At 48.2% G+C, this 15,423-nt stretch overlaps 1 protein-coding gene across 2 annotated transcripts in view; it reads left to right on the top strand.

Annotated features, from left to right (window-relative positions):
- LOC142292370 (neuronal acetylcholine receptor subunit alpha-10-like) overlaps positions 1-15,423 on the top strand; it is a 159,742-nt gene that overhangs the window by 83,641 nt on the left and 60,678 nt on the right. Inside the window, exon 3 of one of the 2 annotated variants that reach the window (XM_075337693.1) lies at positions 7,157-7,311. The exons of the other annotated variant lie outside the window; for it this stretch is intronic. Within the exon in view, the coding sequence (XP_075193808.1) occupies positions 7,157-7,311 (155 nt within the window). The remainder of the gene's footprint in view (positions 1-7,156; positions 7,312-15,423) is intronic. 2 annotated transcript variants of the gene reach the window in all.

Raw genomic sequence — 15,423 nt, 5'->3', positions numbered from 1 at the left:
TGCTTGGAGAACCTCAAAAATTTGATCATCAAGATAGTCGGTGCTTTCCACCAACTTATCATACATCTGCATTACCATAGGGTAGAGGAAAAGGGTGCTGAAAAATTTGTTGACATGGCTCATTTGAAACTCATGGGGTCGGCCACTAGGCCTGTCTTTGTTGTCTGCCGCTCTCTTTACCAGTAGGTGGAGAGGCATTTTTCCTGCCGGTATGTCAGTGGTATTGATAATGAAGGTGGCAGGGGTCAAACGGGCCAAGGTGCAGGTGCCATTAACTCCTACTGGTAGCCATTTGTAGGCGTTGTAACCACAGATCCAGTAGGTCTGCGGCGGGAGATCCCAGATGGCAGAATGTTGTAGTATGAGGCGATGTACTATATCTGTAAAGGCCGATATGTTTCTGAGCATACACCATCCGGGAAGTTGGCCTAGGGGACAACAATACCCTGCGGACGGTTCACCACAGGTTTCTCGGCCAGGCACATATGGGTCACAATCATTGCACCATAAATTTCCAGGTTGGGAGTAACAAGTATCATTTGTGCCTTCTGGAAACAATGAATTGTATACCCACCCGTGGTCATGCAGATGTCTCTCTAACAGGAAGGGTTTAAATGCATCTGTACTGTCAGAGGTTCACCCAAAACTTATTTAATTCCCTCCATTGGAATCTTGCCCATAATAGGTGTTTTTGTGTAATTACGGGGTACCCAGCTGCTTCCTTCATAGGCTAAATATTGCTGGGTTCCGGGAAGGCCGGTAGTAAGGTTGCCTTGCCACCAGGGGAAATCTACCCACCCTAATATTGGTATGGGCACACTAGTATTCCACAATTTTTGATACTTTGTGTCATTGACTGATAGTCTGTTGTAACAGCCTCCCCATTGGAACACCTCATTTATTGGGACTGGTATGGCTAAGTATGGCATGGAAGAGGCTGTCACAGGTGCGTGTGTACATATCCAGCAGTCTGTGATCTCAAGTTTTTCAGCTAACACTTCATGGTGGGTCTCAAGTGAATTCTGCCATTGTGTAGAAGGCCCCAAAAAGGGAGTACACATAGAAATACTTATCAGCAGTATTAGGCCTTCTTGCAGTGGCTGGCATGGACCCATGTCGATCTCCCCTCTAATTTGAAGGAGGTCGGTGTGGTCAGCTGGACAGTCAAAGGCCCTTCGAATCGGGGCTCGAGGGTCTTTCTCACGTGCCTCTTTAGGTAGACCCGGTCACCAGGTTTTAGGGAGTGGGTTCCTGGAACGGCATCAGGATCAGGTAGAGAAGAGTAGACCCTTTGGTGGGTTTCAGTTAGTCTCTGCTTCAGGGAAACAACATAAGACGTTAGGCTATCACATTGCAGGTGTAACTCCTGCGGGAAGTAGCATCCTAATCTGGGGGCACTACCAAAGAGTATTTCAAAGGGTGAGAGCCTGTGCTTTCCCTGCGGGGTAGTCCTTATAGAGTGAAGAGCTATGGGGAGACATTCTGTCCATGGTCTACCAGTCTCCTCCACTGCCTTGGCTAGTTTGAGCTTTAGGGGTACTTTGCACACTACGACATTGCAGGTGCGATGTCGGTGGGGTCATGTCGAAAGTGACGCACTTCCTGCGTCGCTCTCGACATCGCAGTGTGTAAATCCTAGATGATATGATTAACGAGCGCAAAAGCGTCATAATCGTATCATCGGTGCAGCGTCGGCGAATTCCATAATTACGCTGACACGACGGTCCGATGTTGTTCCTCGCTCCTGCGGCAGCATACATCGCTGTGTGTGAAGCCGCATGAGCGAGGAACATCTCCTACCGGTGTCACCGCGGCTCTCGTTGGATATGCGGAAGTAAGGAGGTGGGCGGGATGTTTACATCCGCTCCTATTGGCCGCCTGCCGTGTGACGTCGCAGTGACGCCGCAAAACAATAACAAGGAGGCGGGTCGCCGGCCAGAGCGACGTCGCAGGACAGGTGAGTGCATGTGAAGCTGCCGTAGCGATAATATTCGCTACGGCAGCTATCACAAAGATATCGCAGCTGCGACGGGGGCGGGGACTATCGCGCTTGACATCGCAGCATCGGCTTGCGATATCGTAGTGTGCAAAGTAACCCTTAGAGTTCCATTTAACCTTTCCACTTTCCCTGATGACTGTGGGTGGTAAGGTGTGTGTAAGGCTGACTGAATGCCTAACAGGGAACAGGGAACAGGTGTTTTGGAAAACTTGTCCAGTGAAATGAGTACCTCGGTCTGACTCTATGACTTCAGGGAGTCCATATCGAGGCACCAGCTCACAGGCCAGTCTTTTTGCTGTAATTCGGGCCGTGGCTGAGCTGACAGGGTAGGCCTCTGGCCATCCTGAGAAGAGGTCTACACAGACAAGTACAAACTCGTAGATGCCATGTCTTGGCAGCTGTATATAGTCTATTTGTACTCTTTGGAATGGGGCAGACGTCTTTGGCATGTGTCTTTACGGGGTTTTAGTTAGCTGGCCTGGATTATGCTGTTGACAGATGTGACAAGCTTTTATTCTCTGGGAGGCGTATTGTCTGAAGCCGGGGGCTACCCAATGAGGTTGCATCTGGTTCATGATTGAGTTTGTGCTACTGTGTGTGGGATAGTGGAGTATTTGGAAAATGGCAGGGAACCAACTGCGTGGCAGGACGGAGAGTCCGTTTAGGCGCCAAATCCCCTCCACCTTTTCTGCCCCCTTGGCCCGCCATCCGGCCTTTTCTTCCTCAGAGGCGTTTTCTTGTGTCTCAGAGAGGTTCTGAGTCTTTTCCTCCATCATTGACACTGTTTCCGTCTCCTTCAAAGGGAGTAAGGCTGCTTGTTTTGCTGTTTGATCGGCCAAGCGATTTCCCCTTGCCTCGGGTGTTTGAGCCTTGGTGTGGGCAGCAACCTTTATGATTGCTAACTGTTTTGGTATCAAGGCTACTTCCATTAGTCTTTTCACAGAGGCTCCATGCCTGATGGGATGTCCTGCCGCTGTGAGGAATCCTCTAGTCTGCCAGATAGTGCCAAAATCGTGCACAATGCCGTGTGCATAGGCTGAGTCCGTGTAGATGTTCGCTGTTCGTTCTTCCAGAAACTCAATTGCCCAGATGAGAGCAAGAAGTTCTGCTTCTTGGGCAGATATGTGCGGAGATAGTGGTTGCTTGGTCATAACTTCATGTAGGGTTACTACCGCAAATCTGGTGTGAAATTTGCCTGTTTCATCAGCATATCTGCTGCCATCCACAAAAAGTTCAAAGTCTGGATTTGCAAGTGGTGTTGCCTGAATATTGTGCAGGGGCTTTGCCTGATGTTCGATGAGTTCTTGACAATCATGGTCAAATGGTGCGCTGGTACGTTTGTCACTCTCTTCTTCTGTCCCCCCTTCTAAACTTGTGAAGATCAGAAGATCAGCAAGGTTTAGACTTGTAACTCGAGCAAATGAGATGTTTGGGGGTAGCAACAGCGTGCACTGGAGTCTGACTTGTCTTGCCATGGAGAAGTGTTTCAGCTGCACTTGGTTGAGAACAGCATGGATATCATGGCTGGTAAGGATGGTGGTCGGGAAATCGAGTGAGATTTCAGATGCTTTCTGCAGTATGTTTGAAACTGCTGTAACAGCACGGACACAGGTTGGTGCTGCTCTGGTGACGTTGTCGAGTTGAGAGGAGTAGTACCCGATTATGTGATGTTTTTCCGTCTTCTGGGTGAGTACTCCCACGGCAAATCCTTGAAGTTCTGCCACAAACAGGTAAAAGGTGAGATCGTAATTTGGTAGTGCCAGAGCCGGAGCATCAATCACTAGTTCCTTGAGGCGCTGGAAGCTTTGTCGAGCTTCTTCTGTAAGGAAGAAAGGAACATTCTTCGTGCAATCATACAACGGTTGCATGAGTAATGACGCATTGGGAATCCATTGTCTGCAGAATGATATTAGTCCTAAAAATTCTCTGAGTTGCTTGAGGTTCCTAGGGACGTTTGCTTTCCTGATCACTTCTTGTCTGTCCGGGCTGAGATGTTTTTGTCCTGCAGAGAGACAATGACCCAGGAAAGTGACCTTTGTCTTGCAGAATTGCAACTTGTCCTTGCTCGCTTTGCATCCTGATTCTGCTAGGATGACTTATTGAAGCCGTTTTACATTCTTCTTCGCTTGGACAGCAAAGTAGTAGGTCATCCACATACTGGAGAAGGACACAGTGGTCAGGGGATGGCCAGCCTTGAAGGACACTACTCATAGCCTGAGTATATAGAGTAGGGGAATGCTGCATCCCTTGTGGCAGCCTTGTCCACGTGTATTGATTTTGCTTGTGCGTGAATGCAAAAAGGTCTTGAACACTGGGTCCAGTGGTACCGAGAAAAAAGCATTAGCAAGGTCTATGACCGTGTAATGGGTAGATGTAGCCGGTACCTGTGTGAGCAGTGTATGTGGATTAGGAACAACGGGAGTGAGGGGCTCCAGTATTGAGTTCACTGCTCTCAAATCGTGTACCATGCGGTACGTGACTGGGTCACCTTTCTTCACTTGTTTTTTCTTGACAGGGAATAGCGGAGTGTTGTAAGGAGACTTAGTAGTTCTGAGGGCTCCCGACTTGAGCAGTTCTTTTATTTGGTGATCCAGGGTGGCTTCCTGTTGAGCATTAAGAGGATATTGTCTTAGTTGTGGTGGTGTAATTGCAGGTTTGACTGAAACTTTTACGGGGGGCACGGGTAGTGTGCCGAGGTCAGTTTTCGATGTGGACCAGAGTTTTGCAGGAACTTGGAGAAGTACAGGGTCCGTGTTTGCTTCTTGTGTGCCATCAAATTCTGGTCGATCTTCGATCATCTGAATGGTGCACAGGACTTCTTCATGAATATCTTCCGGTATTTGTAAGACAGCGGAGCCATCTTCATTGTAGACAATCTGAGCTTGTAGTCTTGATAGTACATCTGCTCCTATTAGGGCATCTCCACCCAGGGGGGACAATAAAATTTGGACACTAATATGTGTGGTCCCAGTTTCACCTTTAATGGATGTGTTATTGGGATTATCTGGGCTTATCCATCAAAACCGGATACTATAGTAGATTCGGATGAGATGGAGCCTTCAGGTCCCAGGTCCCTGGGGAGCACGGAGCGTGAGACTCCCGAGTCCACCAGAGCCCTTATTTCCTTGCTGCCAATGTGAAGGGGGACGTGTATAAATGGACCTCTGGCATCCCTATCCCGTGCTGCCGCAAGTCAGGCAGTCTTCTCCTCCTGACTCTCGGGCTGGTTTTGAGTGTCCCTCTTCTTCTTTCTACAGTCTCTGATCACATGTCCTCTGATCCCACAATAGTAGCAGGTCGGTCCCTTTCTTCTTGTGACTTCTGGCTGACCGTCCACTGCTGCTATGACAACTTTCTTGGTCCTTTTATCCTTTGCGTTGGTTTCCAATCCACTTGCTTTGTTGACTAGAAGATCTATGTCCTCCATGTTTCTCCATTAGGGGCAGCATGCTTTCAATCTTTCTGCCAGAGGTGCATGTATTCCATCCATGAAGGATCTTACCATCAGGCGACGTATCGCACCCGCTTGTAAGTCCAGCCCTTCATCTGCGAATGACTGCATCAATCTGTAGTAAAATGAGCTGACATTCTCCCCAGGACCTTGATGCACTGGTCCCATTGTGCCCTTAGTTCCTTGCTCCTGGGCGCAGAAGAGATTGAGTGTTATCATGAAGGCTTGGCCGGATGCCACAGTTGGTGCAGGTCCATCCCTGGGGTCCTGCTGTTTGTGGGATCGTTGTATGAGTAGTCGACGGGTACGGGGAAGGCTCAAGATCCTTATTAGCCTTCTTCCCAGCTTCTTCCCATGTTTCTGATTCTTCATGGTATATCCAACCTTGATCGTGGGCTGTTTTTGCCATGTCAGAAAGAGTTCTGATCACTTCGGTCCATGATTTATCTGCTATTACTCCTGCTCTGGTAGTTATTATCTTGTTCCATTTGCTGGGATCCAGTTGATCCTTCCCCTTCAATCCAAATGTCTTATAACCTTCCTTGGACTGACTAGCTATACTTTTCCCATGGTAGCACGTAATGAAACGCGGCAGGGTGCATCCAGCTCTGTCCTTTGATATTCCTTGACCCATTCTTCGTCTATTTTCTTCAGCTTTTAGACCCTTGAACGTCCCTTGGACTAACCTCACCTATCTTGGAAGTACCCGGAGGCTGACTCCTTTCTGTATTCCTACTTGAGGTGGTGTCCTAACTTTGTTCAGAGGGGGCTGAGTATGGATAATGGCGCTGGGTTACCCTTCCTGTAGTAGAGATATACTCTATATCCAAGAAAAATAGTAAACAGGGCTCCTCCAGCTAACACTCAGGTGGTGAATATCACTTCCATTAGACAGGACAGACACACTATTCCCTTAGCAACACTCACTATCTATGGCAGTCGACAAGGACAAAAGCACAGAAAAAGCACAGAAAAAGCACAGAAAAAAACATCTACTGGCAAGACTTCTCAGAGTTCAGTAGTGACCCGCCAATCACCCAGTTTCTACTCAGTGTCCCTCTTGCAGCGGTGAGGAAAGAGGAGGACAGAGATGGGGAGCAAAAGAGCAGAAAAAGTTTCAACTCTTTCCTGGCCAGGTGTTTCTGGTCCCCTCGTCCTCGGGATGGCAAGACGGTCCACTGGATCCTGGATTTTTACGCGAGTCCCTGTTTAGACGCCAGAAATGTTAGGTTGACCTATGGGTCACAACTGTTGCCAGTGATGTCCGAATGCGGAGGGGGTCCCGGTAACCCCCCCCCCCCCCGGGGCTTCTCTGGACCTTAATGAGATACAGACGGACAACGGTATCTGCACATAAGGCTCGAGTGTGCTCTCGGAACAACTAATTTATTTTCACACATACAGGGTTTATGAAGCTAATTTGGACGTAGCTATGTCGTATGCATAATCATTAGTTTCCATTCTCATCATAAGCGTGGATTTAACTTCTCAGCAAAAAACAAAACTTTCATTGTCCTTGGCTGGCGCAAGGAAGACATAACTTGAGTCTTCTCAGCATCTGAAACGTAGCTGTGTCTGTTTGTGCTTTTTTCTTGCAAGCAGCGTGAATTTCTATCCAACTAAAGTTAACTCTTTCCTCACATTTGTGAGTGCAGCTCTGGAGGTGGCCCTTTTGCACATGTGTCTGACTCTGCTTTCTTTCGCAGGATGAGCGGAATCAGATCCTGATGGCGTACCTGTGGATTCGGCAGGTGTGGTTTGACTCATACCTGCGCTGGAATAAGGAGGACTATGATGGACTCGATACCATCCGTATACCTAGCAGTTATGTATGGAGGCCTGATATAGTCCTATATAACAGGTAGGTCGGATGGAGGTCGAGGCTCATCAGCCGGAGTCCGGCGCGGGGCTGGAGGCTCCAGTGTAGATCAGTCCTGCTATCTGACTCCGGGAAAGCTGGGTGACAGTCAGTATGGCTGATATTACAGCCTCAGATGGTCCTGAATGGCGTCGGCCTCGTCACATAGCGCCGTGCGCCCGTCTATCACTATGTGACCAGGCTCATGTCATTCACCGTCTGAGAATGCTGAGACTATATTGGCAGTCACCCAGCTTTCCCGGGAGCAGATCGGGTCAGATCTGATTACGATGTGATGGTCACATCCCCGGTGCTCGCCGTATATCGGCCGGTCAGAAGCTCCGGAGCTTGTCCTGGCCTCAGCCCGTGAGGTCGCCTGATGTGGGGTCAGGCACATTAATGGCTGGAGCCCCTCTGTGACCTGGGGGTGTGAAGCCCCCGCCTCGCCATCACTCGGAGCGGCAGGGATTGCAGCCCCTCATGTGCCAGGCTCGGAGGAAGGTGTAACCCTATCGCAGGTGCAGCTGCTGTCTGAGGCGGCTCATGTTCTTCAGCAGAGGTGACTCTCGGAGCCGTGCGACCGAATTACAGCTAATAACCGGGGACACAACGCGTGCCCAGCATCCCCGGGGAGGGGTCCCTGCCAAGTCACGGGGTCACACACCCACCGCCCCCTACTGCCGGCTCCTGTCATCTCCACACAACACGTGCCCAGCATCCCCGGGGAGGGGGCCCTGCCAAGTCACCGGGGTCACACACCCACTGCCCCCTACTGCCGGCTCCTGTCATCTCCACACAACGCGTGCCCAGCATCCCCGGGGAGGGGGCCCTGCCAAGTCACCGGGGTCACACAACCACCGCCCCCTACTGCCGGCTCCTGTCATCTCCACACAACGCGTGCCCAGCATCCCCGGGGAGGGGTCCCTGCCAAGTCACCGGGGTCACACACCGACCGCCCCCTACTGCCGGCTCCTGTCATCTCCACACAACGCGTGCCCAGCATCCCCGGGGAGGGGTCCCTGCCAAGTCACCGGGGTCACACACCGACCGCCCCCTACTGCCGGCTCCTGTCACCACCACACAACGCGTGCCCAGCATCCCCGGGGAGGGGATCCTGCCAAGTCACCGGGGTCACACACCCACTGCCCCCTACTGCCGGCTCCTGTCATCTCCACACAACGCTGAGCCAAGCCCTTCACCAGTGCTCTCTATACAGACACATCTGCAGGTTTTTCCTCCACTCTCTATACAGACACATCTGCAGGTTGTTCCCTCCACTCTCTATACAGACACATCTGCAGGTTTTTCCCTCCGCTCTCTATACAGACACATCTGCAGGTTTTTCCCTCCGCTCGCTATACAGACACATCTGCAGGTTTTTCCCTCCTCTCTTTATACAGACACATCTACAGGTTTTTCCCTCTGCTGTCTATACAGACACATCTGCAGGTTGTTCCCTCCACTCTCTATACAGACACATCTTCAGGTTTTTCCCTCCGCTCTCTATACAGACAGATCTGCAGGTTTTTCCCTCCGCTCTCTATACAGACACATCTGCAGGTTTTTCCCTCCTCTCTCTATACAGACACATCTGCAGGTTTTTCCCTCCGCTCTCTATACAGACACATCTGCATGTTTCCCTCCGCTCTCTATACAGACACATCTGCAGGTTTTTCCCTCTGCTCTCTATACAGACACATCTGCAGGTTTTTCCTCCTCTCTCTATACAGACACATCTGCAGGATTTTCCCTCTGCTCTCTATACAGACACATCTGCAGGTTTTTCCCTCCACTCTATGTACAGACACATCTGCAGGTTTTTCCCTCTGCTCTCTTTAAAGACATATCTGCAGGTTTTTCCCTCCTCTGTCTATACAGACACATCTGCACGCTTTTCCTTTGCTTTCTATAAAGACACATCTGCAGGTTTTTCTCTCTGCTCTCTATACAGACACATCTGCAGGTTTTTCCCTCCGCTCTCTATAAAGACACATCTGCAGGTTTTTCCCTCCGCTCTCTACAGACACATCTACAGGTTTTTCCCTTCGCTCTCTATACAGACACATCTGCAGGTTTTCCCTCCGCTTTCTATACAGACACATCTGCAGGTTTTTCCCTCCGCTCTTTATACAGACATATCTCCAGGTTTTTCCCTCCGCTCTCTATACAGACACATCTGCAGGTTGTTCCCTTCGTCCTCTATACAGATCTGCAGGTTTTTACCTTGGTTCTCTATATAGACACATCTGCAGGTTTTTCCCTCCGCTCTCTATACACACATCTCTGCAGGTTGTTCACTCCGCTCTCTATACAGACACATCTGCAGAGTTTTCTCTCCGCTCTCTATACACACATCTGCACGTTTTTCCCTCTGCTCTCTATAAAGACACATCTGCAGGTTTTTCCTTTCGCTCTCTGTACAGACACGTCTGCAGGTTTTTCCCTCTGCTCTCTGTATAGACACGTCTGAAGGTTTTTCCCTCCACTCTCTATACAGACACATCTGCAGGTTTTTCTCACTATCTGACATGAAATCAGAATAAATATTTTCCGTTTTCGGTCAATTAGGAACCAAAATTATTCTATTTGCCAAATGCCAGAATAATGAGAGACAGAGAATGTTTTCAGGCATTTTTATTACTTTCTGGACAGTGAAGTTTCCATACACTAAGAGTACTGTGACTTTAAACAATATGGGACCGCCTATATGATGATGTCATGTCTTTGGAAGCTTCTGATAGGTTTATTGGCAACATCTGAGTTAATTGCAGACACACCTGTGGATGTATTGTAATGCACACCTGAAACACACGGCTTCTTTGTGTAGCATCATGGGAAAGTCAAAAGAAATCAGCCAAGATCTCAGGAGGAGAATTGTGGACTTGCACAAGTCTGGTTCATTCTTGGGGCAATTTCCAAATGCCTGAAGGTGCCTCATTCATCTGTACAAACAATTATACACAAGTACAAACAAGATGTGAATGTCCAGCCATCATACCGCTTAGGAAGGAGACGGGTTCTGTGTACCAGAGATGAACGTGCTTTGGTCAGACATGTGAAGATCAACCCAAGAACAAAAGCAACAGACCTGGTGAAGATGCTGGCGGAAGCTGGTAACATTGTGTCACTATCCACAGTGAAACGAGTCCTGTATCAACATGGGCTGAAAGGCCGCTCTGCCAGGAAGAAGCCATTACTCCAAAAGAAACATAAAGAAGCCAGCTTAATGTTTGCAAGTGCACACCGGAACAAAGACCTGCATTTTTGTAGACTTGTCCTGTGGTCTGAGGAAACTAAAATTGAACTGTTTGGCCATAATGACCATCGTTACATGTGGAGGAAAAAGGGAGAAGCTTTGAAGCCTAAGAACATCATCCCAACTGTGACACACGGGGGCAGCTTCATGTTGTGGGGTTCTTTTGCTGCAGGAGGGACTGGTGACTTCACACAATAGATGACATCATGAGGAAAGAAGATTATGTGGCCATACTGAAGAACATCTCAAGACATCAGCCAGGAACTTAAAGCTTGGACGGAAATGGGTCTTCCAAATGGACAATGACCCAAAGCTACTGCCAAACTGGTTACACAGGGGCTTAAGAATAACACAGTCAATGATTTGGAGTGGCCATCACAAATCCCTAATCTCAATATTATCAGGTCCCTGTTCCTGAAGGTCTTGCAACCTTGTTCCTGTACCTGTCCTCTGTCTCTGAACCTTTCCTGCATACCTGAACCCATCCTGTGATCCAGTAGCCCGAGAACCTTAACCATCTTGTGATCCAGTACCTGTCCCGAGAACCTGAACCCTTCCTGTGGCATGGAAACTGTCCTGTGATCCTGAACCCATGCTGTGACCCAGTATCTGTCCTACCTGGTGACTCTGAGTACTGTACCTGTGTCCCTGACCCTTGGGTCTCCTGCTGCAGTACCCGGGTGTGTACTGGTGTGGTACTTGGTGTCTACCAGCAGCCAAGTCCATCTTCACCATCAGAGGCTCTGGAGAAAACCCAGCACTTAGTCATGCCTCTCCAGGGTAAGGCAGTTGGTCCACACCCACGTGCGTGACATAATGTCCACCCATCCTGAGCCCCATCCAGTAATAATATCTCCCACCATGGACCTCTTTCTGGCAAAATAATATACTTCTTCCTGGTGTGTTGTCCCCCATACTAAACCCCTTCCATTAGTAATGTACCCTTCCTGGTATAATGTTTTACATCATGGGCCCCTTTTTGGTATAATGTCCCCCATCGTAGGCACCTTCCAGTAATAATATCCCCTGTAATAGGGGCAATATCCCCATTATAGGCCCCTTCCAGTATAATGTCCCATATCCTGGGCCCCTTCATAGTATAATGTCCCCCATCATAGGCCCCTTCCAGTAATAATATCCCCCTTACTTGTGCAATGTCCCAATTGTAGGCCCCTACCAGTAATAATGTCCCACATCCTGGGCCCCTTCATGGTATAATGTTTTCCATCCACTGCCCCTCCAGTAATATGATGCCCATTCCTAGTATAATGTCCCATATCCTGGGCCCCTTCATGGTATAATGTCCCCGATCATAGTCACCTTCCAGTAATAATATCCCCCTTACTTCCCCCATTGTGGGCTCATTCAAGTAATAATGTCCCTCATTATGGGCCCCTTCATGGTATAATGTTTTCCATCCACTGCCCCTCCAGTAATATGATGCCCATTCCTAGTATAATCTCCCCCATCCTGGAATCATTCAAGTAATAATGTCCCTCATTATGGGCCCCTTCCAGTAATAATGTCCCCATCTTGAGTCCCATCCAGTAATAATTTCCCCCATCATGGGCCACATCCTATTAGAATTACCCCATCATAGGTCCCTTCCTGTAATAATATCCCCCTTCATGGACCTCTTTCAGATATTATGTCCCCCATCCCGAGCCTCTTCCAGTAATAACGTCCCCTTCCCAGTATAATGTCTCTGTCACTGAGAACTGGGGGGGCCGGGGTCTCACAGATATCCCACCACAGCCTTCAGCTGCCACCTACCGTCAGGACAATTACACAATTGACCGACGACATATAAATGGGGCTGCAGCTGTTAACACAATTAGTCTGGTTTTGGGGGCATAATAAAAAAGAAACTCCGGCACTCTATGATGAATCAGGATCCTGCTTCATCATAGAGTGCTGGAGTTTCTTTTTTATTATTGATTACCATTCTCCTGAGCACCTCATTAGTGAAAGTTAGCTGCCACCACCAATCGTTTATGTAGGTAGATTGGACAGCCATTACGGGTAATATTTAGTTTCGGGGGTTGCAGGTTATAGAGCAAGAGGAACACAGCTATTACATTTTATACATTTAATCAAAAAGAGTCGGCCATGTTTATAAAAATACCGTATACAAGATTTAACAAAGGGAAACAATACACTATAGACAATTCCATAAAATAAAAGGGCTAAATAAAAGAACATTAATACACCTGGGTCAATGAAATGGCTCAGATACATGGAGGAGGTATTCCTTAAGAAAACGTATAACAATCCCACACAGCGATGTATCATCCTGAGGTGGGAACCTTTAATCCCTGAATATACAGAATCCAGGATTCCTCTCTCTCAAACCTTCCTGCTGTAATTCCCCGGCCGGCAGGTGGACCTCGCGTCAATGATTCTCTAACTCCCTACTTATACCTACTCCTATGTTTTCAGGCTGGAAGAGAGGATGGATATGTTTGGCCTTTATCCAGAGATATGTCTCATGGTTTTTATAATTTGTTCCATAACATTCCCCATCCTGGCCCCTTCCATTAATAACATTCCCCATCCTGGCCTCTTCCATTAATAACATTCCTCATCCTGGCCCCTTCCAATAATAACATTCCCCCTCCTGACCCCTTCCATTAATAACATTCCCCATCCTGACCCCTTCCATTAATAACATTCCCTATCCTGACCCCTTCCATTAATAACATTCCCCATCCTGACCCCTTCCATTAATAACATTCCCCATCCTGGCCCCTTCCAATAATAACATTCCCCCTCCTGACCCCTTCCATTAATAACATTCCCCATCCTGACCCCTTCCATTAATAACATTCCCTATCCGGACCCCTTCCATTAATAACATTCCCCATCCTGGCCCCTTCCATTAATAACATTCCCCATCCTGACCCCTTCCATTAATAACATTCCCCATCCTGGCCCCTTCCATTAATAACATTCCCCATCCTGGCTCCTTCCATTCATAACATTCCCCATCCTGGCCCCTTCCATTAATAACATTCCCCATCCTGGCTCCTTCCATTAATAACATTCCCTATCCTGGCCCCTTCCATTAATAACATTCCCCATCCTGGCCCCTTCCATTAATAACATTCCCCCTCCTGGCCCCTTCCATTAATAACATTCCCCATCCTGGCCCCTTCCATTAATAACATTCCCCATCCTGGGCCCTTCCATTAATAACATTCCCCATCCTGGCCCCTTCCATTAATAACATTCCCCCTCCTGGCCCCTTCCATTAATAACATTCCCCATCCTGGCCCCTTCCATTAATAACATTCCCCCTCCTGGGCCCTTCCATTAATAACATTCCCCATCCTGGCCCCTTCCATTAATAACATTCCTCATCCTGGCCCCTTCCATTAATAACATTCCCCCTCCTGGCCCCTTCCATTAATAACATTCCCTATCCTGGCTCCTTCCATTAATAACATTCCTCATCCTGGCCCCTTCCATTAATAACATTCTCCATCCTGGGCCCTTCCATTAATAACATTCCCCCTCCTGGCCCCTTCCATTAATAACATTCCCCATCCTGACCCCTTCCATTAATAACATTCCTCATCCTGACCCCTTCCATTAATAACATTCCCCATCCTGGCCCCTTCCATTAATAACATTCCCCATCCTGACCCCTTCCATTAATAACATTCCTCATCCTGACCCCTTCCATTAATAACATTCCCTATCCTGGCCCCTTCCATTAATAACATTCCCCATCCTGGCCCCTTCCATTAATAACATTCCCCCTCCTGACTCCTTCCATTAATAACATTCCCCATCCTGGCCCCTTCCATTAATAACATTCCCTATCCTGGCTCCTTCCATTAATAACATTCCTCATCCTGGCCCCTTCCATTAATAACATTCTCCATCCTGGGCCCTTCCATTAATAACATTCCCCCTCCTGGCCCCTTCCATTAATAACATTCCCCATCCTGACCCCTTCCATTAATAACATTCCTCATCCTGACCCCTTCCATTAATAACATTCCCCATCCTGGCCCCTTCCATTAATAACATTCCCTATCCTGGCTCCTTCCATTAATAACATTCTCCATCCTGGGCCCTTCCATTAATAACATTCCCCCTGCTGGCCCCTTCCATTAATAACATTCCCCATTCTGGACCCTTCCATTAATAACATTCCCCATCCTGGCCCCTTCCATTAATAACATTTCCCATCCTGGCCCCTTCCATTAATAACATTCCCCATCCTGACCCCTTCCATTAATAACATTCCCCATCCTGGCCCCTTCCATTAATAACATTCCCCATCCTGACCCCTTCCATTAATAACATTCCCCATCCTGACCCCTTCCATTAATAACATTCCCCATCCTGACCCCTTCCATTAATAACATTCCTCATCCTGACCCCTTCCATTAATAACATTCCACATCCTGGCCCCTTCCAATAATAACATTCCTCATCCTGACCCCTTCCATTAATAACATTCCCCATCCTGGCCCCTTCCATTAATAACATTCCCCATCCTGACCCCTTCCATTAATAACATTCCCCATCCTGGCCCGTTCCATTAATAACATTCCCCATCCTGGCCCCTTCCATTAATAACATTCCCCATCCTGGCCCCTTCCATTAATAACATTCCCCATCCTGGCTCCTTCCATTAATAACATTCCCCATCCTGGCCCCTTCCATTAATAACATCCCCCATCCTGGCCCCTTCCATTAATAACATTCCCCATCCTGGCCCCTTCCATTAATAACATTCCCCATCCTGGCCCCTTCCATTAATAACATTGCTCATCCTGGCCCCTTCCATTAATAACATTCCTCATCCTGACCCCTTCCATTAATAACATTCCCCATCCTGGCTCCTT

Source organism: Anomaloglossus baeobatrachus, chromosome 2 (assembly GCF_048569485.1).
Source record: "Anomaloglossus baeobatrachus isolate aAnoBae1 chromosome 2, aAnoBae1.hap1, whole genome shotgun sequence".
In the NCBI taxonomy this organism is placed as follows: Eukaryota; Metazoa; Chordata; class Amphibia; order Anura; family Aromobatidae; genus Anomaloglossus; species Anomaloglossus baeobatrachus.
The sequence above is the reverse complement of the archived record's forward strand: the minus strand, read 5'-3'. Positions and strand labels throughout refer to the sequence as shown.